The 26,220-nt window shown below is 36.9% G+C and overlaps 2 protein-coding genes across 3 annotated transcripts; both read left to right on the forward strand.

Moving 5' to 3' along the window:
• The first annotated feature begins 1,068 nt into the window (after positions 1–1,068).
• LOC126367175 (lambda-crystallin homolog) lies at positions 1,069–8,099 on the forward strand. The gene is made up of 6 exons (XM_050010591.1): positions 1,069–1,225; positions 2,789–2,976; positions 5,654–5,844; positions 6,407–6,582; positions 7,077–7,241; positions 7,817–8,099. The coding sequence occupies exons 1-6, from the start codon at positions 1,185–1,187 to the stop codon at positions 8,019–8,021; spliced, it is 966 nt and encodes a 321-aa protein (XP_049866548.1). The 5' UTR covers positions 1,069–1,184; the 3' UTR covers positions 8,022–8,099.
• A 383-nt stretch (positions 8,100–8,482) lies between these two features.
• LOC126367163 (serine/threonine-protein kinase STK11) lies at positions 8,483–20,756 on the forward strand. Of its 2 annotated transcripts, XM_050010575.1 has the most exons (7): positions 8,483–9,257; positions 9,985–10,170; positions 10,404–10,540; positions 11,093–11,281; positions 14,829–14,989; positions 15,873–15,931; positions 16,634–16,761. In XM_050010575.1, exons 1-6 carry the CDS (start codon positions 8,724–8,726, stop codon positions 15,929–15,931), a joined length of 1,266 nt encoding a protein of 421 aa, XP_049866532.1. In that variant the 5' UTR covers positions 8,483–8,723; the 3' UTR covers positions 16,634–16,761. The 2 variants fall into 2 exon arrangements, with proteins under 2 accessions (XP_049866532.1, XP_049866531.1); XM_050010574.1 differs by lacking the exon at positions 15,873–15,931 and having other exon boundaries at positions 16,634–20,756.
• Positions 20,757–26,220: the final 5,464 nt, after the last annotated feature.

The following is a 26,220-nucleotide window of genomic DNA, read 5'->3' on the forward strand; positions in this document are numbered from 1 at the left end:
TGTTGTATTTTTGGCTTATTCCCCGATTTAACTGAGCGTAGGTAGGTATGTCTACTTAGTTATATCCAAAAATAAGAAGTAAGCAGGTAGCTTGCGGGACCCATTCTTTACGTTAGCTTTTATCTTGAAATTATTTATATATTCATTTCGTTAATTATTTGGCTTGGGCGAAGAGAAAACTTACAATTCAACATTTTATTATTCTTTAGAAGTATGTCTTATACAGGGTGTTAGAGGAAACTTTGAGGGATGATTTAGAGCATGATTCTGATTTGATATCAAGTGGAATTTTCCGTCGCAAAAGTATGGAACTGATAATAATTAAAATAAACTATAATTTTCATGTATTTTCTAACAGGAATCCTCCGTATTCGTTACGATGTTACTAACGCTCTGTATAAGACATACCTACTTCTAAAGAATAATAAAATGTTGAATTGTAAATTTTCTCTTCGCCCAACTACTTACCCTACTTACTTCTTGGAGTTGTTACTGTAAGTATGGATGTTGTTAATACTAATCATCTTAAAGTACACGTAGGTACTAAAAGTAACTGCAGCTACCTATGTCTATAGCTTGTCGCTCTACCTGCCCAGGGTTAAGAGCGTAGATAAGTGAGAAAAAAAATAAGAGCTTTGTATTTACGGACCAACTGGCGTTGCATTGCATCCAAAAGCAAAATAGTATATAGCGTGTAATGGCCGAAAATGAGCTTTGTCGAGCCCTACGAATTTATTCGTAGGTCGAGCCCATGAAGTTCAAAATGGGTAGGTAATTTCGGTTTTTTTTGGTCGTAAGTTTGCGTGTGTGTCAATCTTTAGAATGAGGTTTAAAGAGTGAAAGTGAATACTGAACGTGAAAATTAGGTATATTCACAAGAGTATAATAATTAGTAGTTTAGGTACTTACTACATATAAAAGTCAAAAAGTGACATAGTGATTAAAGACGCAATGAAACCAGCTATTGATACACTTCTAAGGTAAACAACCACGACTCTCTGACAGGGTGAGACCAATACTCGACCTTATTTATTTGACCGTGTCTCTGCATTTTCATTAGCATAGTGTATCTGTGATCTGAGTACAGTCACGTACAATCGGTACAATGATAACTAGTTTATAACTTCATACCGTAGTGTGCGCGGGAGTGTCATTCAGTAGGACGCCGGCGAGCTCGAAACACTATGGCACCTTTCAAGACAGAAAAAGTTGGTATCGTTGGCAGGTTAGTGATAAAATTTAATATGATAATTAAGTAAAATATAATAAATTATTACTTATAGATACTATTCGTACGTAGTCAGTAACTAGTGTACTTGATTAGACAACTCAAAAATATAAAATTATAGGAACTAACATTCAATTTAAGTGAGATTGTTGACACATAGACCGGCTGCCGCCGGTTCGTACCTATAAATATATTTATTCTGTTTATCTACATGCATGTTTAAAGTGAAAAGTTTTCACGTTTGTTATTAAGACAATTGGACAACAAGTCTTAGAGGTAAACTAATACATATTTATATACTTATTTTTATTTAACTTATATTATTCGGAGTCTGAGTCTATAGTGTATAATACTATACTTATACGTACCTAAGTTGAAAACTTGAATGCACCTGTATTACCTGCGTACTTAAATTATGTATCTAAGTTCTTCTTGTACAGGCATTAAGATATAGGTACCTATTTACAATGATCCCTGTAAATGACTTATTAGTTATGTAACTAAGATAATAATTACAACGAAATAATTATCTAACTATACATAGTTTTGTAAAGAAACGCATTGTTTTTCTATGGTCACATCATGGAGAAGACTGAGATAACGCGTTATCAACAAGACACAAGAGGTTAATTATCATCTGATAACAGCAACAAAACTCATAAACATGATTTTTATCGATTGCTCGAGGGCTTACCTTTCTAATATTTCCTGAGTAATAACATATAATATCTGAGTACAGTTAGTTGTGAACGTTTAGACAAGTAAGTAGTTTAAAGAAGAGAGTGGGTAAGTTAATTTTACGGGCATACATGTCAGAGGCCTTTATTTATTTATTTACATTTCACGACTTTACAGTGCAGAGGCGCCAATGCGCCGTGAAACTTTAAATATAAACAATAATATAATTAAACATTATGAAAATTAGGTAAGTAGGTATCTATTTATCTAGGAAATACCCGCAAAACGCATGCCTGCATCAGTTTAAATTTTCCTGTTCCAAAACGATTTAAAATATTAATAACGTTTATTACGAGCGGTTAATGATGTTGAGAGCTCAATACACATTTTTTTTGTATCTACTTTAAAGTCATAATTGGGAATTCTCAATTTATGTTAATGTTCTTGTCTGTAAGCCTTATATCTCCAGTTTGTAGTTATTTCATGAATTTAAATATTAAAAAATCGTTGTTATTTAGACTAGATTTTTTTACGTGATTACTGTAGCCGCTTACCGTAAATGGCATTAAGTATATGGCAGGAAAAATGGGAACCGCTGAGCGCTCCCACCCGGTACAGGATTTAATACAACAGGCCTGAAGGTGCCCAGTTGGGCGCGAACCCTGGCCATAGAATAAGGAATAATACTACGTACCCCGGCTCAGGGTGTAGATAAGATTACTTATATTTTAAACAATTAATTGATCGTAGTGGACCGACAGCGATAAGCGTTTGAGGGGAATCGTTAACTTAAGACTTTAGACTAGGTATAGGTACCTATAGGTAATAAAGAATAACCCTTTAGCTACATTGTTTTCATAAGAACTATTTGCACAATTTCAGTGGACTTATCGGGCGATCATGGGCGATGCTGTTTGCCTCGGTGGGGTACCAGGTGACCATCTTTGACATCATCCCGCAACAAGTTGCCGACGCCCTCGCCGACATCAAAGTCCAGCTGAAGACTCTGGAGAAAGACGGTCTGCTTCGTGGCCATCTGAACGCTGACCAGCAATTCCAGTGCATTAAAGGTAACGTTTGATGTACATCATGCTACACCCGTATTCTAAGATGTTAACTCCAACCTTCCTTCACTTCGTCTTCTAAGGCGACCTCAAGATTTTCCTCAAACTCAGCTCAAAATCGGTATTCTTAAACAGCGCCTCAATCAGTAAGGATAAAACACCAAAATGCTCAGCTGATGCCGAGTCGAATGGAGGATCAGTCGAATATCTTAGAACACGGGTGTTAGTCTAATACAAGGCTAGGTGAAGCGTGGGTACTTAGTTCATCTTGTAATGAATGTAGGTACCCCTGACTAGCCCGGTTGGGAATATAATCGTGATCTTACGTCATAAGTGTTGTTTGCAGCTGCAGCTGAATGTATATGTTTGTCGGTATAGCGCTTGGGGATATAAATAGCAAAAAAAGGAAGGAAAGTAGGCATGCAAAGGTCGCAAGTAACCACTAATTAATTGTGTATAGTTACTTAGCAGCTGCAAGGTTTCGTGAGCAAACCTTGGCAGAAAGTAGTGAATGGCCACATGACCAGTATTGATTAGGTGTTCATGTTGCTATAAATTATCGCACTTAGCCTTTCACATGTTATACAGGTTGCATAAGCCCTAAAATTTGCATTATGACTGTCCGGAGACTTCGGAGTGTATTCACTCCGCGACAAGATAGAATTTAATTTTGGTAGTAAGTTAAAACATAGGAGCTCGGTGGCGCAGCGGTAAACGCGCTTGGTCTGCGATTGTTGAGTTTAAGCAACTTTCGCAAAGGCCGGTCATAGGATGGGTGACCACAAAAAAAAAAGTTGTCATCTCGAGCTCCTCCGTGCTTCGGAAGGCACGTTAAGCTGTTGGTCCCGGCTGCATTAGCAGTCGTTAATAACCATCAATCCGCACTGGGCCCGCGTGATGGTTTAAGGGCCGATCTCCCTATCCATCCATAGGGAAGGCCCGTGCCCCAGCAATGGCGACGTTAATGGGCTGATGATGATGAAGTTAAAACATAACATACATATAATATAGCCTATATGCATCACTCTGCTGGGCATAGGCTTCCCTCCATTCAAACGAAACGGGACTGGGGCATACGCATACGTCACTCCGTTGCTGCACTACGGGTTGGTGGAGGTGTTTGGGCTAGAGCCCGGGACCAACGGCTAAACGTCCTTCCGAAGCACGGAATCATCTTACTTTTTCGGACAACCAGTAATAATAACAAGTAGTAGTATTAAGTAATACGAGAATTTTTTGTCTCAAGTCGACCGAAATCTACCTAAAGTTTAGTAAGTTTTTCCTTATCACTGTGTAATGGTGCCTACAAAGTAATATTAATTCGAGCACGTTTTCGAACAATGTTTTCTTTTATAGTGATTTCAGATAACTTTTGAATAAATAATAGTTACATTTTTATGGCGGTAACTTTCCGATAACAGATAAAAATTATGTAATAAAGTTTAATGTACTTACTTATATTATTTATCTTGTTACGAGATTATGTAAGATTTTTTTGTATATAACAATCAAGTACTTATTCTTTGTTTATATTACATAATAGTGTTATAATTACAGTGGTAGACTAAGTATATAGGTATCTCCACTATCCATTTTGAATAACATACTAACATAAACAGGCTTTATACCTACGTCCCACTGCTGGGCACAGGCCTCCCCTCAATCAACCGGAGGGGGTACCTGTTTTGAATAATATATTTCGCTTATTTAATTTGATGTGCAGGAAAAACTGATATGTAAGTAAAGAATGAAATGAAACAATGTAAATTAAATAGTTACGTTACGACTAAATTTACAGGTATTTACACTAATGATATGATAAGTACTTTGTATAGATAGGAAATTCTACATAGGAACTACATGTAGTACATAATACGTATAGAGTTAATATTACCGTTTGCCGCCTTGTCCGGCTTCTTATAATAGCATTAGTTAAAAAAGAAAAACTGGATGCACTGAGTCCAGTGTAATAATGAATAAGTATTAATAACGTATAGTCATCATAGACATAATTATTCTACATAATTTAGATGGTACAACAGCTTGAAAACTGACATGCAGATAGACCCTTATTACTGATACCCTCACAATCCAACAGCGGGACAGTATCGTAAAGACTACTACCAACCTCTTTGGTCGACGGACTTGCACGTGTGTGCCTGATTCTGGAACATTATAACAATAAGGCTGATCGTTTACGTAGGTATATGAGTTTATTTTCGAGAAGATAATAATATCAAGAGTTTTGGTGTTTAGGGAGCTGGTTTTCCCTTCGAGAGTGGGAAGGTCGGTCAGGCAGTCGGTAAAGAAAATCATAATGATGATGGATAATATCAAAAGTCTTTAACGTGGTGGTGTATTTTTAATGTGATTTAAGTGCAAAAAAGAGTTTTTGTATTGTATTGTATTGTAATAATGCTGCATACTTACTATCAATTTATTGAGGGGTCCATAACTAGAAGTTTTACATTGAAATTGAAATAAAAGTAGGTAGGTCCTGCGGACTGCGGACTCACTTTGTATGCTACGGGTGTGGCAAGAAATGCCGCATTGCTATAGGGCTATATAGTTGTCCGCGGCGTTAGGGTAACCCGTAGACTTAGAAATGCTGCTACAGTCATCTACTACGGTTGCTTTGGCCATTTACGATGATATGACTCGAGAATCATTTTTTTTCGTACAGGATCGACAAACCTTGCGGAGGCTATGAAAGACGCCATCTTCGTCCAAGAATGCGTGCCAGAGGACTTGAATCTGAAGAAGAAAGTGTTCCAGGATTTGGACAAAGTGGTGAACGATAAGACCATCATGTCTAGTTCGACTAGTACCACGTTACCCTCTTTGTTCTCCGAAGGACTGAAACACAAGTCACAGGTAAAGAATTTACCACCAAAAGCAGGTCTTAGGTCCGAGTTTAGTTACTAGTTCACCAACCACTTACATTAGATACTGTTTAGAAAGACTTTCAGAATAAAAGATGAGTATTTTAGTTTTTTTTTTAAGGAATAACTAATGTTCGTTTTCTTCAAAGTATGTTATAAAGATGATTCTGTATTTTTGTTACTTTAAATTATCTCTAGCGTAGGTACCTACCTGAATATAGACTCTATTTAGATAGTTCAAATATTACTTAAAGAAATGAATATTTAGCACTACTTATATAAACAATAAACAAACCTTAAGTACCTAAATGACATGGCATGATGAAATTCAGATAATTTATTTAAGTATACAAAGTAATTATCAAAAATAAAAGTTGTTGAAGGCATATTTATCAAGGCGAATACATACTACGATTCATAAGATTGACATTAAGAATGGTTTTCGACTCACTCTTGACTTTGTCATCCTTCGCGACACTCTCACCACATATTTTCACATTTTTTAATGTCATATTATAAATCCTGTTATTTACATTGGTTGTTATTAATTCTAGATAATCGTTTCTCATCCTGTAAATCCGCCATACTACGTGCCGTTGGTGGAGATCGTGCCTGCTCCTTGGACAAAGCCAGAGGTAGCCAAGAAGACTAGGGAGATTATGGAGGAGATCGGTCAGCAACCTGTCTCTCTTTCCAGGGAAGTCGACGGATTTGTTCTTAATCGCATCCAGTAAGTATTTTTTACCGTGAGTGTGTTGATCTTACAGAAACTATAGTATAATTTGTTACAAAATAATGTTCAGTAATAAGTAAGTAAATGGCAACTTATTTTAGAGTCTTGTCTCTGTCGAGTTGGTCATGGCATCGGCGGAGTGGGAGTCGCTTGACGCGCTCCCATGGGCGCTGGGCCCCAAAGGGCATCCGCCGGCGGGGACGCGGTTGTGTGCAATTGCGTTCCCGTATCCCTGCCACACGGCGGCAAGGAGGAACACCGTAACACCGTTGGTTTTAGTGGGTATACCGGGTGGCGACACCCGGGGAGTCCTAAATAACCACGTTGCCCCCCAAACTAAAAAATGGTTATTCACATAAAGTTGGTCCCTTCTTTCATTATTACAATATCCAACAACTTTAGGTAGTTGCTACTTACATACTATACCTACTGGATTAGTAGCTGTTGCGAATGTTTTAAATTTCCTAGTTTTTAATATACTTATTTTTCAGATACGCCATCTTGAACGAGGCTTGGCGCCTTGTAGCTGATGGTATTGTCGACGTCAAAGACATTGACAAGGTCATGTCGGAGGGACTCGGTATGCGGTATGCCTTCCTTGGATCTTTGGAGACTGCACACTTGAACGCTGAGGGCATGAAGTCGTACATTGAAAGGTGGGTCTAAAACTCATTGCAAACAAAGGTCTAGAGACTTTGCCTACAGTATTACGGATTCCGGGCGAGAATTTATATGTATTATATTCGACCAGATTACTTATAGCAGAGACTATGGAATTCCATTTGTTTTGATCCTGACACACTTATCTTGCTTCATCCACAATCATCAATCGTTTCATACACGCACGCCGGTTCAGAGTAGATCGTACTAAACTTTTTCTATGAACATCTCCAAATTGGTCAACGTACGTTCTAGGTCTTCCTCTGCCAGTCCCACCATCAAACTTCGTTGTACATACCGCTTTCGTAATACTATTATCCTTCATCCGCTCTACGTTTCCAAACCAACTTAACATTCCCATTTCAATCAGTCACTATAATAATTATCGTCTTTTACACCACATCTCTTTCTTATTACACTGTTTCTCACTCTATCACTTAACATCGCAGATGCTACGCAGAGACTTTATTTCTACTATACTCTACCACTATTCAACTATTATTATTATACTCTTAAATAAAGTTGTCTACTTTTAAAAAGTTATTAATCTAAAGTATTATTATTTTCCCAGGTATGGTGAGACAATTTACAGTGTGAGTAACACATTCGGCCCCATTCCTCGTATGACAAAAAGCAACGCTGCCGAATCCATCTGCCAACAACTCAATCAAATGGTGCCTTTGGATAAACTCCAAGAACGCAGAGCATGGCGTGACGCGTGCCTAACGCGACTGTCGCTCCTCAAGAAAGAAATGAACCAAAAGTACAAGCAATAAACATACATTCTTGAATGTTAAAAAACTACTTAGTACTGTTAAAATCTATGAAATATGAAATAAATACGAGAACAATTATATAGCGACTAACTTTTCTTTATGACGACCTCATACCCCATACGTGGATCATTAAATTAGTTAATTGTTGACGACATAAAAACTTAAAAATATTTTAATTTTCGCGCGCCTTGTCTTTTCCATAGACTTGAATTTTCATGTGCGGATACACGCTAATGCAAATTGACAGTAAATAATGATGTTGCAATTACTAGCTTGTATCCGAATATCAACTGTAATCCTTCAAATTATAAAAGAACGGTAATCAACCTTATGTGGAGCTAGTGTATGAGCATTATTGTTCAATTAGGTTAAACAGCTATCTGTGATTATGTATTTTAAAAATAGTAGCATAATAAATGTCAAGCTCATCTCATAATTTTTTTTTCCTTTCTGTCATCCATTGTCTGTATTGTGGTGCGCGATGTTGGATTGCTTGAATTTTTAATTTATTTACCTTCGTTTAGCAAATAAAGAGAGTAATTTTATATAATTATTTTGTCTATATGCGGACTGTATAAATTTTGTGGAATGTGCAACTTAGAATCAAGTAAATTTTTTTCGTGATAGTTGATAATATCTGATGACAAAAGGCCTTGCAGAATATTCACGGACAGTTTTCCAAATGTGTTGTTTCGACAGATAATGGATCCAAGAATGTGTAGGAAAATCAGTAGTAGTGAAAGTCTTCCAGATACCGACCATTTAGAATTGGAGGTGTCGACGGTGATCGCGCCGCAGGAGAGCGATGAGAACCTGATGCTGGACGGCAGCCCTGAGCTGCACTCCGTCACCTGGCTCGACGACGACCAGATCGAGGACCTGGACCAGACCATACCCTTCTTCCAGAGGGTCGATAGCGCCGATATTATATACAAGAGCAAGAAGAAAAAATGCAAAATGATAGGGAAATATGTAATGGGAGACGTATTAGGCGAAGGCTCGTATGGCAAGGTGAAAGAAATGCTAGACTCTGAATCACTGTGCCGGCGGGCGGTCAAGATCCTCAAAAAGAGAAAACTCAGGAGAATACCCAATGGTGAACAAAATGTTCAGCGGGAAATACAGTTGCTGCGAATACTTAGACATAAAAATGTGATAGAACTAGTCGATGTTATGTATAATGATGAGAAACAGAAAATGTATCTAGTTATGGAATTTTGTGTTGGGGTCTTACAGGTAAGTCCATGACATATTTCCATTATTTATATTCTTTTCTTAGAATGTCTACTTACAGTTCAGTCATTCTCGGCTACCATATGGTATACAAATATATTACTTACAATATTGATCTTCTAGACACTTGGCTAATATTAGTACATGTGTTATATCAAGGCCAAACTTCTACAGATTGTGCTAATATAACAATCTATTTTTATATTTATAATAGAAACAAACTTTGCTGGTTTGAGGCAGTGTGGGGTATAATTTATTATTAATGAATTAAAAACACACAGGATCCAGTGGATATTCTTCCAACTTTTTATAAACACTCTTAATAACAATCCAGCTCTTATCTTTACTGACTTATAGCTCTTTGTAATTTGAATTCATATCTTCACAGTACATTATGTACATAGTTGTTTTATACTAAAGTGAAATATGGCATTCCTGCCACATATTATTTTCAATTACAATTGAAATGAAGTGATATTTTTGTTCAAAGTATTGATGTTTCTATTGGCTAGGCATTTGGCTTTAAACAGTGTGTCAGTAGATGTTATGATTATTGTAATAATTGAGTACTTAAGTGTATAACAAAAACATTTTGAGCAATATCCTTGGCTCCCACCAGTCCAAAGAGATTTACTACGCCTCTTAAAGAATAGACTATTTGAAATTCATAGATATGTTGATCAGGATTGGCTGTTGAAGTGTGTGTGTGAAATGATTTGTATATTTCCAGGATATGTTAGAGGCAAGTCCGGGTAAGAAGTTTCCACAAAGACAAGCCCATGATTACTTCACGCAGCTGCTGGACGGTTTGGAGTACCTGCATGGGCAGGGGGTGGTTCACAAAGACATAAAGCCTGGAAACCTTCTCCTCACACTAGACCAAACACTCAAGATTACAGACTTTGGTGTCGCCGAGGTGAGAGTATTATTATTTTGTATCTAGACTAGATAGGTATAGAGATAAAATACTAGGGACAAAAACAGGAACTGACTCCAAATTATGTGGCTTTCACATAACTTATTCCTTACCTATAAAATGAATACTGGCAAGCAAGCAAAAGCAAGCGCTTTACTAATAGGAAAAACCTTTTAATTGTATGCTCAACATGTTATTTTAGATGAAACTTGCATCTAAGTTATTTGTTTCAGGCACTAGATTTGTTTTCTTCAGAAGATACATGTTACACGGGGCAAGGGTCACCTGCGTTCCAGCCTCCTGAGATAGCTAATGGTGCTGAAACATTTTCCGGTGTCAAAGTTGACATTTGGAGCAGTGGAGTTACATTGTAAGTCCTTAGTTTCTTTCTCATATTGTGATTATAATTTTAGTCTTGTAAATTTCCCGACCTACTGCTTATTTGTATATCATGTTAGCTGATTTTCAACCCACAATATGAATACAACAAAGACACATTTTTCTTGCTAATAAATTATTCATAATGCCTTGCAAAAGATTACAAACTGATACTTTTAACGCTTTGTTAACAAGATTTGTGAAGAGAAGCCTGGAAAATAACTATTACATTTCTAGCTATTGTTCACTGTTCTATGTTAAATAATAGTTTAAGTATAGTGTAATTCATATAGTTTCACGATTTAATTATTTCGTTGTGGGTGATTCATGTTTACCAAACAATTGTCAATTTGGGAAGTCAATACAATGATGCAATTGCCCTATATCCTTTTTACATATAAAGTGTAAAATTTGAATTGAATAATTTATGTTTCAAGGTGTTGGTCATTCAGTCGAGTCGTCATGTCTTTTTCGTCGAAATTTCGTGAAGTTTCTGGAAAAGATGGAATACAAGATAGATTTTTTTCTTTGTGGATTTTTGCAGATACAATATGACGACAGGGAAATATCCATTTGAAGGTGACAACGTGTATAGACTTCTAGAAGCCATCGGTCGGGGGGAGCCCGCGCCGCCGCCAGAATCATTAGCTCCAACACTACGGGCGCTCCTAACCCACATGCTGAAGAGGGATCCAGAACTTAGGCCAAATGTACAGGAAATCAGAAGACATGCGTGAGTATTACTTTATTACGTTCATAACATAGATTCACGACTATATTCCTTGGAGTGGTCAGAAGTACATCCATCGCAAGATAAACTAACTCTCATAGTTATTTATTTGTATGTTTGGAAAGGCATCAATATTGACCTGTATCACGGCGCCAAGCACTAGGTATAGTGCGTCCAGATTACAATTGATTAGTAGGTTCCTATTAAACATAATGTACCTTTAGTGTTCCTTTAGGGTGAAAAGCAGCATGGGCTAAACAGGTTGTAACATACGCCTATTTCCCACTGGAGTAAACATAGACTATGTATAGGTTCCAAGATATTTTAAAATAGAATACTAAACTGTATAAAGTGTTATTATGTTATGATAAAATTGCATTTTAATAGCTACCTAGGTCGGTACGTAAAGTGAGACTAGAGCGATGTATATTGTAGATATAAGTAGGTTTATATCTACACTATATACATCGCTCTAGTCTCACTCTAGAATTTACTTAGATAACGCTCAACCTCAAGGACAGCTGGACTACAAATATTGTTAAACCAAATATAGCCTTTGAATCTTTTAAACCTTCTTCGTAATAATAAGTCAAATATTTGCCACACAATAATAAACCAACGAATGTCCACTACATAAGGTGACTTAAGGCGGAATAAATGTTTTATAAACAAAAAATACTTGCTGTTGTTCTAAAGGCTCTTTGTCCTGTGCTGGTATGGTATGGACGAAATACTGGGAATGGTACCTTCTACTCATCAGCTCTGTCACTGCACAACGTGGTAATCGTACCATGGAAAAGTATAATACAGTGTATGATATTTTCAAGGCACAAATCTTGTTGCAGTGGTTCTGCAACAAAACCCTGCGGTCTTGTTGCGAATTGTATCTTTGTCTACTTTATTTAAGAAGGATTATGGGCGAATATAATGTTATTGTTATAAACTATAAAGATCTACAAAGTTCTGTACACAATACATTTTATACACATTTACGACTGTAGCGTCCATTGTGAGTTGTTTACAAAACCCAAAGTAACTTATGAGCTCTAATTTTAATTAGGTATTTATACATACCTATTTTCCGTAACAGACGTCATTTTATTTATTTCAAAAATATTCCACTGAATAAATAAACAAATTAACTGTGACTCATTATGTTTGTATATGTGCTTCAATACTGTAATGACTGCGACGTCACAAGTTAAATACCTACCTTAAGGTTATTACTTTCTTTATCTTTATTGTTAAATGCGTTTTTTTATCGGACAGTGAATTTTGTAAGTTTCATTCATAAACAGATTTATTTTGTTATTGTCTATGGATGATTACGAATCAGTATATTCACCTAAACGGGTGGCCGGTGCGTATTATATCGAGTCCTTTGACCAATAGACGCAGCGAATCCTATCGAGGTTGATAAACGTCGTACGGCTATTGATCGAAGTCCTCGATATAATTCGCGGCGCGCCTACATTATATCTTCTGTCGGATGGGCTGCGCGATCAATGTACTAGCCCACCAACCTTGATGTCAGGGTTTTCTGTTTTTATCATCATCACTGATTTCATCACGCTCTTGTCGGTATAGCATCCTTCATGCTACTTTTTAGGGAAAAATAGGGCAGTGGTTTCCGTCTTGCCCCTCAGTACTCTGTCTGGCGCGAGAGATATGGCGCCCAGAGTAGTCTATTTCAAACCCGTACTAGGACACCTATCTTCCGCCTCTGAGTAGTACTGACAGTGACTGCTGCTCTCTCTCAGGTTTCAGGTTACAGTCCCTGTGACTCGCCTCTTCCGTCCTGTATTACCGTACCGTTCTGTTTTTATACTTTATGACTTTTTTAAGAACATTTAGGTCAGGTTGTGAGAAGCTGCAGTAGTTTTAGGCGGACCAGAAGTTCGTCATGTAAAATAACGAATCCAAAGTGTAACTATGTTACCTACTGAATAAAGATGTTTTTGAATTTGAATTATTGAGCCGCCATTAACCCCCGACGTGGATCATTTAACAGCAATCGAGTGATACAATTCATTCAACTGCAATGTCCCCATCGGGAATCGAATTCGGACCTCTAGACAGTGAGTCGAACGGTCCAACCTCTAGACCGTGGAGGCTGTTAGCTGACTCTGTATAATTGAGTATGATTTTCGTTAATTTACTAATGTATGAACTATCTATAATAGGTAGCGTTGTAACTCGTAACTTTATTTCATCAAACGTTAGATCTTGCGATAACGCGTTGCACAATAAATTATAATTGATTTATGAGTAATGATCAAGTTTCAGTTTAGGTTGCATATAAAACTGATAAACTGAATAGGTATAATTTCGCCCACTTATATCGTATTTCTATCACGCACTTGTAAAGACTTGAATAGATAAGTGTGTTATTAGTTATTATTGCATCTGAACAATTTACTATCCATGTTATTGCACTAAGCACTTAAAAACTTTAAAGTTGTTTACGTACCTATGATATTTAATAAAGTTATACCTATTGTGTAGGTAGGTGTATGATCTGAATTACCGGTTACTGATGTAAGTATTTATTCCATACATGATGCATGTCAGGGGCCTTTGGTGACTCAATAATAACCCTGCCCAGTCTTGATGACCTTGGTAATCCACCTCACAACCCATATGACAGAAAAAGACCCGAATAAATAAGTTTAAATATCGTGTCTATTAAAATAGTATTAAAATGTCTGAGATATATTAACTTGGAATGTATCATGCTGCTTATCGTAGCTAGCAAGTCGTTAAAATCGAGTTAGTCTTCACGTCGCGTTTGATATGATGATGTAAGAGATACTAGCTAGCTTATCTTTGGTATCTGATATATCATTATTTGCTAGACTAACACTCTCAGTTAATATCCGCCTCTGTCTTATAATGTATGTATGTCTAGGTCTGAGTTCCAACCCTGAGTTTAGGCCAATCACAGGCGGTAAATATACTATAACATTTTCTGAAGTTAAGTATGAATGCAAGGGAGCATCATATGGTTTCTCAGACACACGTACCTATAAGATCACATCTCTTTCCCACTCAAAACAAAAAACCGCTTGTTTTTTTATTTTTTCTCATCTTTTGATAAAATACTGTGAATGGTGCCGATTCTAGCGGAAAAACGACGGTATTATTTGACTTCATGCGAGAAGGAGATAGAACTACTACTACTACTACTTTTAGAACTGTCAAATTAGAATAAAATTAAGTTTGTGTCCGCTAGAATAAAAGGTATGGATACGAGTATCTTCACCACGATTGTTGAATTTAAGCAACTTCCGGAAAGGCCGGTCATAGGATGGGTGACCACAAAAAAACAAGTTTTCATGTCGAGCTCCTCCGTGCTTCGGAAGGCACGTTAAGCCGTTGGTCCCGGCTGCATTAGCAGTCGTTAATAACCATCAATCCGCACTGGGCCCGCGTGATGGTTTAAGGCCCGATCCATCCATAGGGAAGGCCCGTGCCCCAGCAGTGGGGACGTTAATGGGCTGATGATGATGATACCTAGATGAATTAATAACCTTTGATTTCTGCTTTCCAGTTGGGTAAAGGCCACCCCTCCACTGGAATCGGGTGACAAGTTAGTAGCGGTGCGGTCGCGACGCTCGGACGAGTTGCACAGCTCCACTGTGATCCCCTACCTCGTGGAGCGACACTACGCCTCCGCGCAGGAGTACTTCACCGAGCGCGATCTAAGACACGGTACGGTCATTTATTGTTTGTAAGAATGGCTAAGAATATACATGAAATCCAAACAAATAATTTCGCGTTTGGAAAACTATGATAAAGGATTTCAATTCAATTAATAGGCTGGTTTCCAACTAGTCAAATCGGTCACTTTTTACTAAATGTCGAAACATCTAAAAATTGAATTTGTATTAAAAAGGACACTGTGACGTCATAGAATAACGTGATAAAATGTCGCACTTGTTATTACGTTTTTCTTGATTAAAATTCATATCATCTTAAAATGGAGATTTTTATTTTATTTATTTATTTTTATTATTATGTTTTTCTTGATTAAAATTCATAAATAAGTTAAACAGAAAAAATAAATTGTTTTTCGTTAGTTGTTTGTAGATCTGCTTTTTAGTAATCAGAATTTTGTAATTTATCTTGAACCTAGTACACCACCCAATTAAAATCGTTTTTCTTCGAAACTGTGTTTTTTGAGTTACCACAGTTTTGGATTTCATGTGTTACGTCTGTAGTGTATTAGACTCCACACCACCTCTCAAGACCCATAGACGCGGCGGCGCAGTTTCCGTATACTCCGTAAAATGTTTAGAATAACAGAATGACAGAGATCTATGTTATTCTAATCATATATTTACAGGGTATAGTGTCTGTACAGCCTTATTACTTGTCTATTAGTTCCGTTAAAATCTGTGGGACTTCAGTCGTGGTGTGTACTCTGTAGAAGTTTATATATAGTGATCATGTAGACAAGGTTTTTGTAAATCATGCAAAGAAGCACTATTTATTTATGGCGTATCACTTATTCATCTCTCAAGTATCTCTCAAGGATTGTAGAGGCAAACCACCGGTTTTCCCCCTACAGCTGACTAAATTACAATATTTGCAGAGATCGTCGAGGTCCGGGCGTGCGGACGCGTCCGTGCTCGCATATGCTCTTTGAGCTAGGTTCGTTGCATGAGATGCTGCTGGTTTTTTTCACTAACCTCGAGAAATGAGTCTACAATAATTTACCCCCTAATTCGTTTGTTTTCAATATCCAGAACTTTATTTTTTTTCTTGGTTTCCTTCTGTTTTAACTCCTGTAATTTTACTAACACAAGCTTCTATAACACACATAGTTTGTTATACGTTTTTAAAGTAGAAATCGTTAGCATGAATTTGGAGGTTATAAAATATTTTTTAGGATGTCAAATAAGCATTAATGTAGGTTGCATTCGGTGCGTATTTGTATCGGTACTTATGTGCGAGTGATTTGCTGAAAAAATAATTAGGTGACTGTTTTATGTGTGATATATAGAAACAGAAGACTATGAATCGTTATTCCCTTACAAGCATAGACCTCGTATAACAAATAGACAACCAATCTCTATAAAAAAGTGTCCGCGGCGCATCTTGTGACAAGCTGTACAACCGATATTGCACTTTATTTGAACAGCATAAACATTTTAATTTGAGGGAACGAACTTTTTACATAATGTATAACTATTACCTATCTACATAACTTATTGTATACGTTGTTACAACAGAGTTTGGATGTTTTTTAGAAAACTACTTAGCGAATGTGAGTCTATTTGTTTATAGGATGTCGGTGCTTACAAGCCAAAATATAAATGGGTAATAAATGTAGCGTATTTCACAATATTACAGAGCTGTGCGACAATGGTTCGCGCACGCTGTCCACGGCCGAGCTTTCGGACGCGGAGTCTGCGCGTCGCAAGCGGCGCTGGCACTCGTCGTGCGGCCGCCTGCCGTCGTGCCGCCTCACGTGATCCGCGCGCCCCGCCGCCACCACCACCGCCCGCGACACACACACATGATGGTTTTGGACAAACGGACATTCGGTATCACGTACTTCCCACTATGTAACAGTAACAACAAAATTCGGCTGGATTCAAAGTTATTTTTTATGGCATCACAGTGGAGTTTTTTATTTCGACAGCGTAGCAATAATGGGTTCATTTCAGAGCACAGGAACTCAATGTAATTCGTGCCACAACAAAACAATACTGGTTTGTGTGGTTCTCTGAAATTCACGCTCATGCTCGAGATTGATTAAACTTTAGATTTTCTTGATATACCTGTCACTTATGTACATAGGTTGTCGTTTTTGAGAAAATTGTAATGTAAATTCTATGATTTACGTAGAACATTTATTAATTTTATACACTCGATGAAAGCGTACTTTGAATGTTGTAATTTTGTTAGTCATATATAATTTATATCATACTTCTCTGAGAAATAGCTACACACCGAGAATAAAACGACAGGTACACTGAAGTTTAAAGTGATAGAATCTTCTAGATCTGTTAAAAATAAATTCAAAGCTAGTTGCTGAACAAATATTATATATAGGTTCCGGTTTGAGTACTAATGTATTGTTAATTGTTAATAATAGTCTATCAACGAAAGCTGGGCACTTTAGAAGGCAGGGCCTTATAGCTGCAATATTGAGATTTTTGTATTCGAAGGTTAACCTGCGCCGATAGTTAGTGATTGTTCCAGTATATGAATAAGGAAGCTTTTGCTAGCAATTTCTCGTTTATGCATTGGAATATACAGTACCTGTTATGTATGTTACGCACAAAGATAATATTTCATTTAAGTGCCTGAAGCAATACACATTAGGAGGCACCGAGAGTGCCTTGTGTCAACAAATTTGTTCTCGAATAGCTGTCTCACCGAACTACCTCGACAGATGTGAATTAATGTCATTTTGAACAAAATTATCACTGTATATATTATGTGTCGCGGTTTACTATAACTACTACTTAATACTGCATATGATTTTTTAACACTAATCGATTTTGCAATTAAATGTTTTCAGTGTTGCTTGTTTCCAAATTAATTGGTTATTTTAATTTGGCCGTAGTGTTGCCAGTTATTTTGCCAAATAATATTAATTAATGTCATTTTTAAGTCCTATAGCTGTTTAGAATATAATTTATGTCTGTTTAGACCATATTTTATGAATATTTAGTTTCTGCACTATACATATAACATTCGTAAGGAGCTATTTTTATATAGTTCTTTATGTGTTTCAATGTTGATCGTGACAATACCGTTGACGTTGCAATTTAAAAGTGTGATTATTAGACATAATAATAAAATATTTTGTTTTGTGATAGCTATTTAAAGCATGCAGGACTGAATATGTCGCGGAAACGGAATGATTATATTCTCAAATTACTTGAGCTGCGAATGTAAGCATATTTTTCTACACGAGGTGTCCTATTTCTAACTTGAAATGGTAGAAAATTGAACAAAATATGTTGATTCTAAAAAATAAAATGATGCTCTTCTAAACTTTCGTTCTATTATATTTCTTACTTTGTTATTTTCCGCAATTTGACGCTTGGGATATGATTGTTTAATTAGTGGTTAGATCAATGTAAAGTACAAGTTGTGGCAATCTTGAATATGCGTCTTGTTTAAAGCTATATAATTGTCAAAATGTTCGTGTTTTTAGTGTAAACTATGTAAGAGAATATTGCACATGTTAAAACAGTGCGTCGGGTACATTAAAAATATTTTTTCCGAAAAATATTGGTCAAGAAACTTTATTTTTGAATTATCTTTGAGATTTTGATACAAAATGAGCCATCAAATCAGCAAAATTAGATTTGACATTATGGTTTCTTTGGTAATGTCGTATCGGAACCGTTGATCCCTGAAAGTAAGGTAGTATTCAAAAGTTACCTTCTTTAGTCTGATTCTGCTTTCGGCTTTTTAAAGTGTTTTAATGCAAAATATATAGTTACGACACACTGTTTTCAGTACAATATTTTTCTACCGACATCAACAAAGTAGTTGCACTAAGAAATTCCTGCCACCTGAATAGAGACATAACTTAGAATTGTCAAAATAGGACAATGGCATTACTTTCACGGGAAACCTAAAGGCTATTATAATAATCAGTTATCTATCCATCTCAGCATAGACCTCACTTTTTACAAATGCTACGTTTTATAGTAAATATAATTTGATGAAATTATTGTATATTTAGTATAGAATAAACATTTAAACTAGACTATAGTTTTGTTTCAAAATCTCTATGTTAGTTGTGGAAATAAAATATAAATCAGTTGATTTTATGAGCGATGAACACCTTGACTTTCAAATACGTGGATATTTCACATGCTTTTACATAGTTGTTTACAGAAACACTCTACTTATCTTCCAGTTGTAGTAATAATAGACTGATGTTCAAGTATTTGCGAGTCAATCTCGGCTTATGTGACGTAGGTTTACAGAGTAGTGTGTAGAACGAAACATACCTACTAAAACAAGAAAAGTAAGTTATCTCTATAAGAAAGAAAGAAAGAAAACATATTTATTTATAACGGTATTGAACGCGGCTAGTATGTGAGAGCATCCATTTAGTACTCTCATGACGATTTTATGGAGATCATCAGGCCTCATACATCTTTTCCAGATGACGAGTAACCTAATTTGTATGAGTAGTAAAAGAGAATGGGGTTGAACCGGCGACAGCGGTTCTTATACAAAATGCGCGTTAGGACCTTTCAAACCTCTTTCTTCTATTCCCTTATTTATACAGTGCCTAGGAGGCACTTTTTTATAACTATACAGGGTGTTAGTAACATCGTAACGAAAACTTTGAGGGATGATTCAGACCATGATTCTGAGTCGATATCAAGTGGATTTTTCCGTCGCAAAAATCATGTATTTTTTTTAGTTTTTTTTAATTATTTTCAATTCTATACTTTTGCGATGGAAAATTCCACTTGATATTAACTCAGAATAATCAGCTGAATCATCCCTCTCAGTATTCGTTACGATGTCACTTACACCCCGTACAAGTACATACGGTAGCCATACAAGTAGGTATGAATGTTAGTGACATCGTAACGAATGTTGAGGGGGATGATTCGGACCATGATTCTGAGTTGATATCAAGTCGAATTTCCTGTCAAAAAATTCATTTTTGTGTTTTTATTTAATTATTTTCCTATCCATACTTTTGCGACAGGAAATTCCACTTGATGACAACTCAGAATCATGGTCTGAATCATCCCTCTCAGTTTTCGTTACGATGTCACTAACACCCTGTATAAGCCAATGCGAGAGCGCAGTGGTTTATGGAGATAACTTACTTATAAAGTAACGCTTTTGACTTCCCTAAATTATTCTTACATTGTTTTGTTGTGCAATAACTGTAGATCAATGGAATATTCTAGTTATAATTCTAGACTAACTGTTTAGTTAAGCCATATGTTAATGAGATTACTGAGCGGAAGATCTCTTGTCGCCAAAGGCGTATCTTTATTGCAGAAGTATTTAGTAGAGACAGATTTAAGTCCGGTCGTACTGATGTAAATGCAACCAATATCGATAAAAATAATCATAGTAATCGGTGTCAAAAAAACTATTAATTATTATTATTACGTTTAAAATATTAAGCTTACGGTTTTCACGATTCTAGTTATAATAAAATTAAAATAAATTTATTTTCGTTTAGGTACATTTATGGTATTTGGACTCGTCGGAATCTTGCCATAATGACTGAAGACTCGTAAAGCGTCTTAAACATTGTTTACTATGAAATATTTAATTGTGACAAAATTCTATTTCGTCTCAGTGCAATCGGGCTTCATTCGTTCGTTTATTTTTTTATTATTATTTATAAAAAGTGGGGTCTGACTGCTATCTATAGGGATGACTATACAGTGCCTGGACTGATTGAAGCGACGTGAAAACAGATAAAAAGAGAATAATAATATATTGTAAATAAAAGGTTAAAAATAACTAACAGCTTTGTTTTCTTTTTCTACACTCAATACAGGTGATTCAACCGGCGGCGACCGCATGTAGCAAACTCGACGAGGCAATAGCTTGTTTACGGCAGGGTAAGCCTTACGCATGCTAAAGCACGCTAAGGCGCGCCCCCACGTGCTGTGTGCACGTAATCGATATAATTGTGGATTGTCAGTATACCATATCCCCTTCCGTTTGATTGAGGGGAGGCCTGTACACAGCAGTCGGGCGTTACAGGCTGTTTTGTTATGTTGCGCATATAGATATTTAGAAGCTTAGTGAAAATGCTTTTTTATCTGCCTCATTAGGGAATCGAGATCGCTTGTTGCGCTTACCGGCTTAACACCTTTTAAGCGAAGCGTATCAGAAATAGAGAAGGGAATGTTTTTCTCAGGCGCTATGCGTTTTGATTTTGTCATAGACTAAGGAATAATACGTATAGAACGGCAACTCTCCGCTCCCCACCAGCGGCTGAGCTAGGTTTACCTCACACGACACACGCACACAGATGCGCGTGTACGATGACGTCAATCTGTACTGTCTCTGTAAAAGGAGGTTTTTTGTATGAAGTGTCCGGCGTGTGCTTTTGTTTTGGGCAGTCGGAGTTGCGATTCTGCTTGCGCTTCCACCTGAGCTATCTGCGTTTGAGGTTGTTTTGTCTGTCATGAAATTTGAAGTGGTGAGCAACTCCCCCTTCTGAAGTCCGTCTACATTCCTGTCCGCGCGCTCTCCCCTTTACTCCTTAACGGCTTAAGACAATTTTTGGCTAAAGTAATACTCAGAGGGGAAGAGGTCCGCGCCCGACACGAATTGGTGATGGTACATAAGTTTTACAGCTTCATGGAACCGCAGACAATAAGTATTACATAGATGTTAATTTGAACTTGATACTTCCACGCGTTCAGAAGAAAAACGGTTTTGAGCGACCGAAAAGACTGACAGACGTACAACAAAGTGATTCAATAAGGGTTCCGTTTTGAGGTTTGGAACCCTAAAAAACCTTGAAAGTTTTCCTTCTTGAGTAAATTTCTAAGTAGGTAATGACTTTAACATCTATAAGTACCTATTACTTGTCTCACTAACTAAAAGGCAAGTCTATTTAGATGTCAAAGTGCATGCGAGTAACAAGATAATTCTAATGCGGACAGGTACATTTTGTAAGCTCGTAAAAATATTCTGAGCCGCCTTGAACTTTTATAAGTAGGTACTGACAATGATAAAAACGTTAATGAGCCTTCGGCACCCCTTCACTTCATTTGATGCTACGACACCATTCCAAACATCGCATAGCTGTGTAATCATATAAACAAGTAACATCTACTTATGGCCTGTAACATGCCTATAAGTAAGTAGACTATTATCAAGTTGGTACTTCTTTTGCTAACTTGACACATAAGCTTTTCGCCATAGCTCTTCTTCATATTGATGACGTTTGGAACTTGTCTTCCCATCTTAGTGAATGGATTCGCCATTCAGTGTAGATGATTTTGTAGTTTGCCCAAATAAGTGGGAGGGGGTTTGTAGCAAACAAGCGTTTTTCTTTCCACTTTCAACTTTATCGGGGCGATAAGGGAGCCTCCCCGCGGAACGTCATGGTTGTAATATTACGTACTTACTTAAACCTTTTTTTATAGGGAACCACTACTATACGTATAGAATAAACAATAATAGGTACTACGTGCGCTACTAAAATACTTACAATTGAAAATACAAGGAAACAATTTGTTCTAACTATATTGAAGTAAGTACTTAGGTTTAAGGCATGATGAGCAGCAAGATCTCAAGTTATGGTACATGGACAGGCTGTCAACCATCACCATAGAATGTTCTTCAATAGTTACTCATCAAAATAGGTAAGTACTAAATTAGAACGTACAAGTGTCAAGATTTAAATTTCACGTCATAATTCTGGCTAGGTATCATAATGAAGTAGTTTTGTCTATCATAAAAGTCCTAAAGGAAACGTGTTTGGAGTTTGGAGATACTTATGTTTTTATCCTAAAATGAACTGTAGATAATCATTCATTCACATCAGAATTCCGAAACATCAAAGATAGAGAGTATGAAAAGCTTAAATTGAACTGGATATAAATCCTTTAAAACAGACTATAGTAGAGTATCGAATGCCTTCAGTCCCAATGCCCTAATGTGCTAAATGCGGTTCCAAGTGGCTCAGTACCTGATATGGCGGAAGGCACGCTCGGCACTTCCTTGCATTGTGCCTGCGAACCAGGGCGCGCGACACCTAGCTTGCGACACACCAGCGTAAAAGCTGCTAATAATAGGTAAGTACCCTCTGTTTCTATGAAAATATAGTACTGCCCAAGCGTAAAATTGTACATTATGTACCTATTATTATTATAAGTACTTAACATAATTATTATAAGTACGACCTTAAATCTAGATATGTACTTATTCGATATTAAAAAATCAAGTACGGTCACGAGCACTAATATGTATACACTTTGAAACCATGTCATATTAACTTTTTGACAAATGAAACCGTAAGTCTCATTAAATGTCAAATATGATAGTGCGACAGGGTTCTAAAGTGGGTACATGATATTGCTCATGACTGTACCTACCTGCTGCGTTGTAAGCTAAGAATAATGCTGCAAAGAATACTAAAATTTGATAAAGAGTTAGTAGCGCTTAAATATTACCAGTAGTAAATCAATCGAAAGTATTAAAATTCCTACAAAGGTAAGTACATATTACTTACAGCGTAGGCTTACAATCTCGAGCTCATTCATAGAATACGTGTTTCGTGAAAGGATGTGCCGAGGATAACGACTAGTCGCTTTAGTCCTTGGTGAACCTCGTAAGTGAATCTGCATTCAAAACCTGCATGCATTTAGCTAATTTTACCGCAGAAACAAGTCCTGATAAACATTTTTACTTATGTACCGGTTTTTGAACGTACACAACATTGACACTAATATGCAAATTGTATTTTGGTGTCATTTTGTTTCGACCTTCACAATTAAACACGGGAAAATATGAGAACTCAAAATAAAGTTGTAACAAAACAACAGCAGACCTATTCAATCTAATTCGGACCTTGCCCCTAATACAGCTAATTGTATTTGGCAGGTACTCTGAGACACTTACTGGCCGAACAAAACGCATTAATTTGTATTATTTAAAACTATGTAAGATTAGTATCTGCCCACAAATCATGGAAAATCTCACGATACCCCTTCATTACAACAAAGCCACTATTTGGAGTACAAATTAAATATTGTGCTCAACATGCATTACTTACTTATATAACACTAGCTTTTGCCCGCGACTTCGTCCGCGTGGCGTCTTATATAAGAGAGAGATCTTTGTGTGTGTGGGAGTGCATACTTATGCAGTTTAGATTTTTTCATACAATTTTTTTCCCAATAACTCCCATTTTTCAAAATACAGCCAAAAATAAACTTTATATTTACTAAGGTATGCATGCATGCTAGATTGAATCAATTGATTGAATTGATTTTTTTTTAAATTGATTGTTCATTGAGTTTTAATTTTAATACACACTTCCTCTCTTCCCTTCAACGTTGCTGTGCCCTACAGGGTCCATGTTTTAGTTCCTATGCCTATGTAACACCCCATCGTACTACATGGAATGCAATAAATAATTTAATTGAATTGAATTGAAAACATCTATCTTACGCGGTTTCGATTTTTTCATACAAATGTTTTTTTCCCGCAAACTGCCGTTTCCGTGGGAATTTTGCAATATTCTGTTGCAACTAAGCTTTAAGTTTACTAAAGTACCTGCATGCCAAATTTCAAACGTCTAACTTGAGTGGTTTAGATTTTTCATACAAAAGGATTTTCCCGTTAATTCCCGTTCCCGTGGGAATTTCGGGAATTCCTTTCTTAGTGCACCTCCACGGTACCTAGGGTACCTGCATGACAAATTTCAAACGTCTAACTTGAGTGGTTTAGATTTTTCATACAAAAGGATTTTCCCGCTAATTCCCGTTCCCGTGGGAATTTCGGAAATTCCTTTCTTAGTACGCCTCTACAGTATCTAAGGTACCTGCATAACAAATTTCAAATATCTAATTTGAATGGTTTAGATTTTTCATACAAAAGGATTTTCCCGCTAATTCCCGTTCTCGTGGGAATTTCGGGAATTCCTTTCTTAATGCACCTCTACGGTACCTAAGGTATCTGCATGCCAAATTTCAAACGTCTAACTTGAGTGGTTTAGATTTTTCATACAAAACGATTTTCCCGCTAATTCCCGTTCCCGTGGGAATTTCAGGAATTCCTTTCTTAGTGCACCTCTACGGTATCTAAGGTACCTGCGAGCCAAATTTTAAACATCTAACTTGAATGGTTTAGATTTTTCATACAAAAGGATTTTCCCGTTAATTCCCGTTCCCGTGGGAATTTCGGGAATTCCTTTCTTAGTGCACCTCCACGGTACCTAAGGTACCTGCATGACAAATTTCAAACGTCTAACTTGAGTGGTTTAGATTTTTCATACAAAAGGATTTTCCCGCTAATTCCCGTTCTCGTGGAATTTCGGGAATTCCTTTCTTAGTACACCTCTATGGTATCTAAGGTACCTGAATGACAAATTTCAAACATCTAACTTGAATGGTTTAGATTTTTCATACAAAAGGATTTTCCCGCTAATTCCCGTTCCCGTGAGAATTTTAGGAATTCCTTTCTTAGTGCACCTCTACGGTACCTATGGTACCTGCATGCCAAATTTCAAACGTCTAACTTGAGTGGTTTAGATTTTTCATACAAAAGGATTTTCCCGCTAATTCCCGTTCCCGTAGGAATTTCGGAAATTCCTTTCTTAGTACACCTCTATGGTATCTAAGGTACCTGCATGACAAATTTCAAACGTCTAACTTGAGTGGTTTAGATTTTTCATACAAAAGGATTTTCCCGCTAATTCCCGTTCCCGTAAGAATTTCGGGAATTCCTTTCTTAATGCACCTCTACGGTACCTAAGGTACCTGCATGACAAATTTCAAACGTCTAACTTGAGTGGTTTAGATTTTTCATACAAAAGGATTTTCCCGCTAATTCCCGTTCTCGTGGGAATTTCGGGAAGTCCTTTCTTAGTGCACCTCTACGGTACCTAAGGTATCTGCATGCCAAATTTCAAACGTCTAACTTGAGTGGTTTAGATTTTTCATACAAAAGGATTTTCCCGCTAATTCCAGTCCCGTGGGTATTTCGGGAATTCCTTTCTTAGTGTACCTCTACGGTATCTAAGGTACCTGCATGCCAAATTTCAAACGTCTAACTTGAGTGGTTTAGATTTTTCATACAAAAGGATTTTCCCGCTAATTCCCGTTCTCGTGGGAATTTCGGGAAGTCCTTTCTTAGTGCACCTCTACGGTACCTAAGGTATCTGCATGCCAAATTTCAAACGTCTAACTTGAGTGGTTTAGATTTTTCATACAAAAGGATTTCCCTTCACTACTCTGCTCCTATTG

The sequence above is a fragment of the Pectinophora gossypiella genome, chromosome 5, assembly GCF_024362695.1.
Source record: "Pectinophora gossypiella chromosome 5, ilPecGoss1.1, whole genome shotgun sequence".
NCBI classification, from domain to species: Eukaryota; Metazoa; Arthropoda; class Insecta; order Lepidoptera; family Gelechiidae; genus Pectinophora; species Pectinophora gossypiella.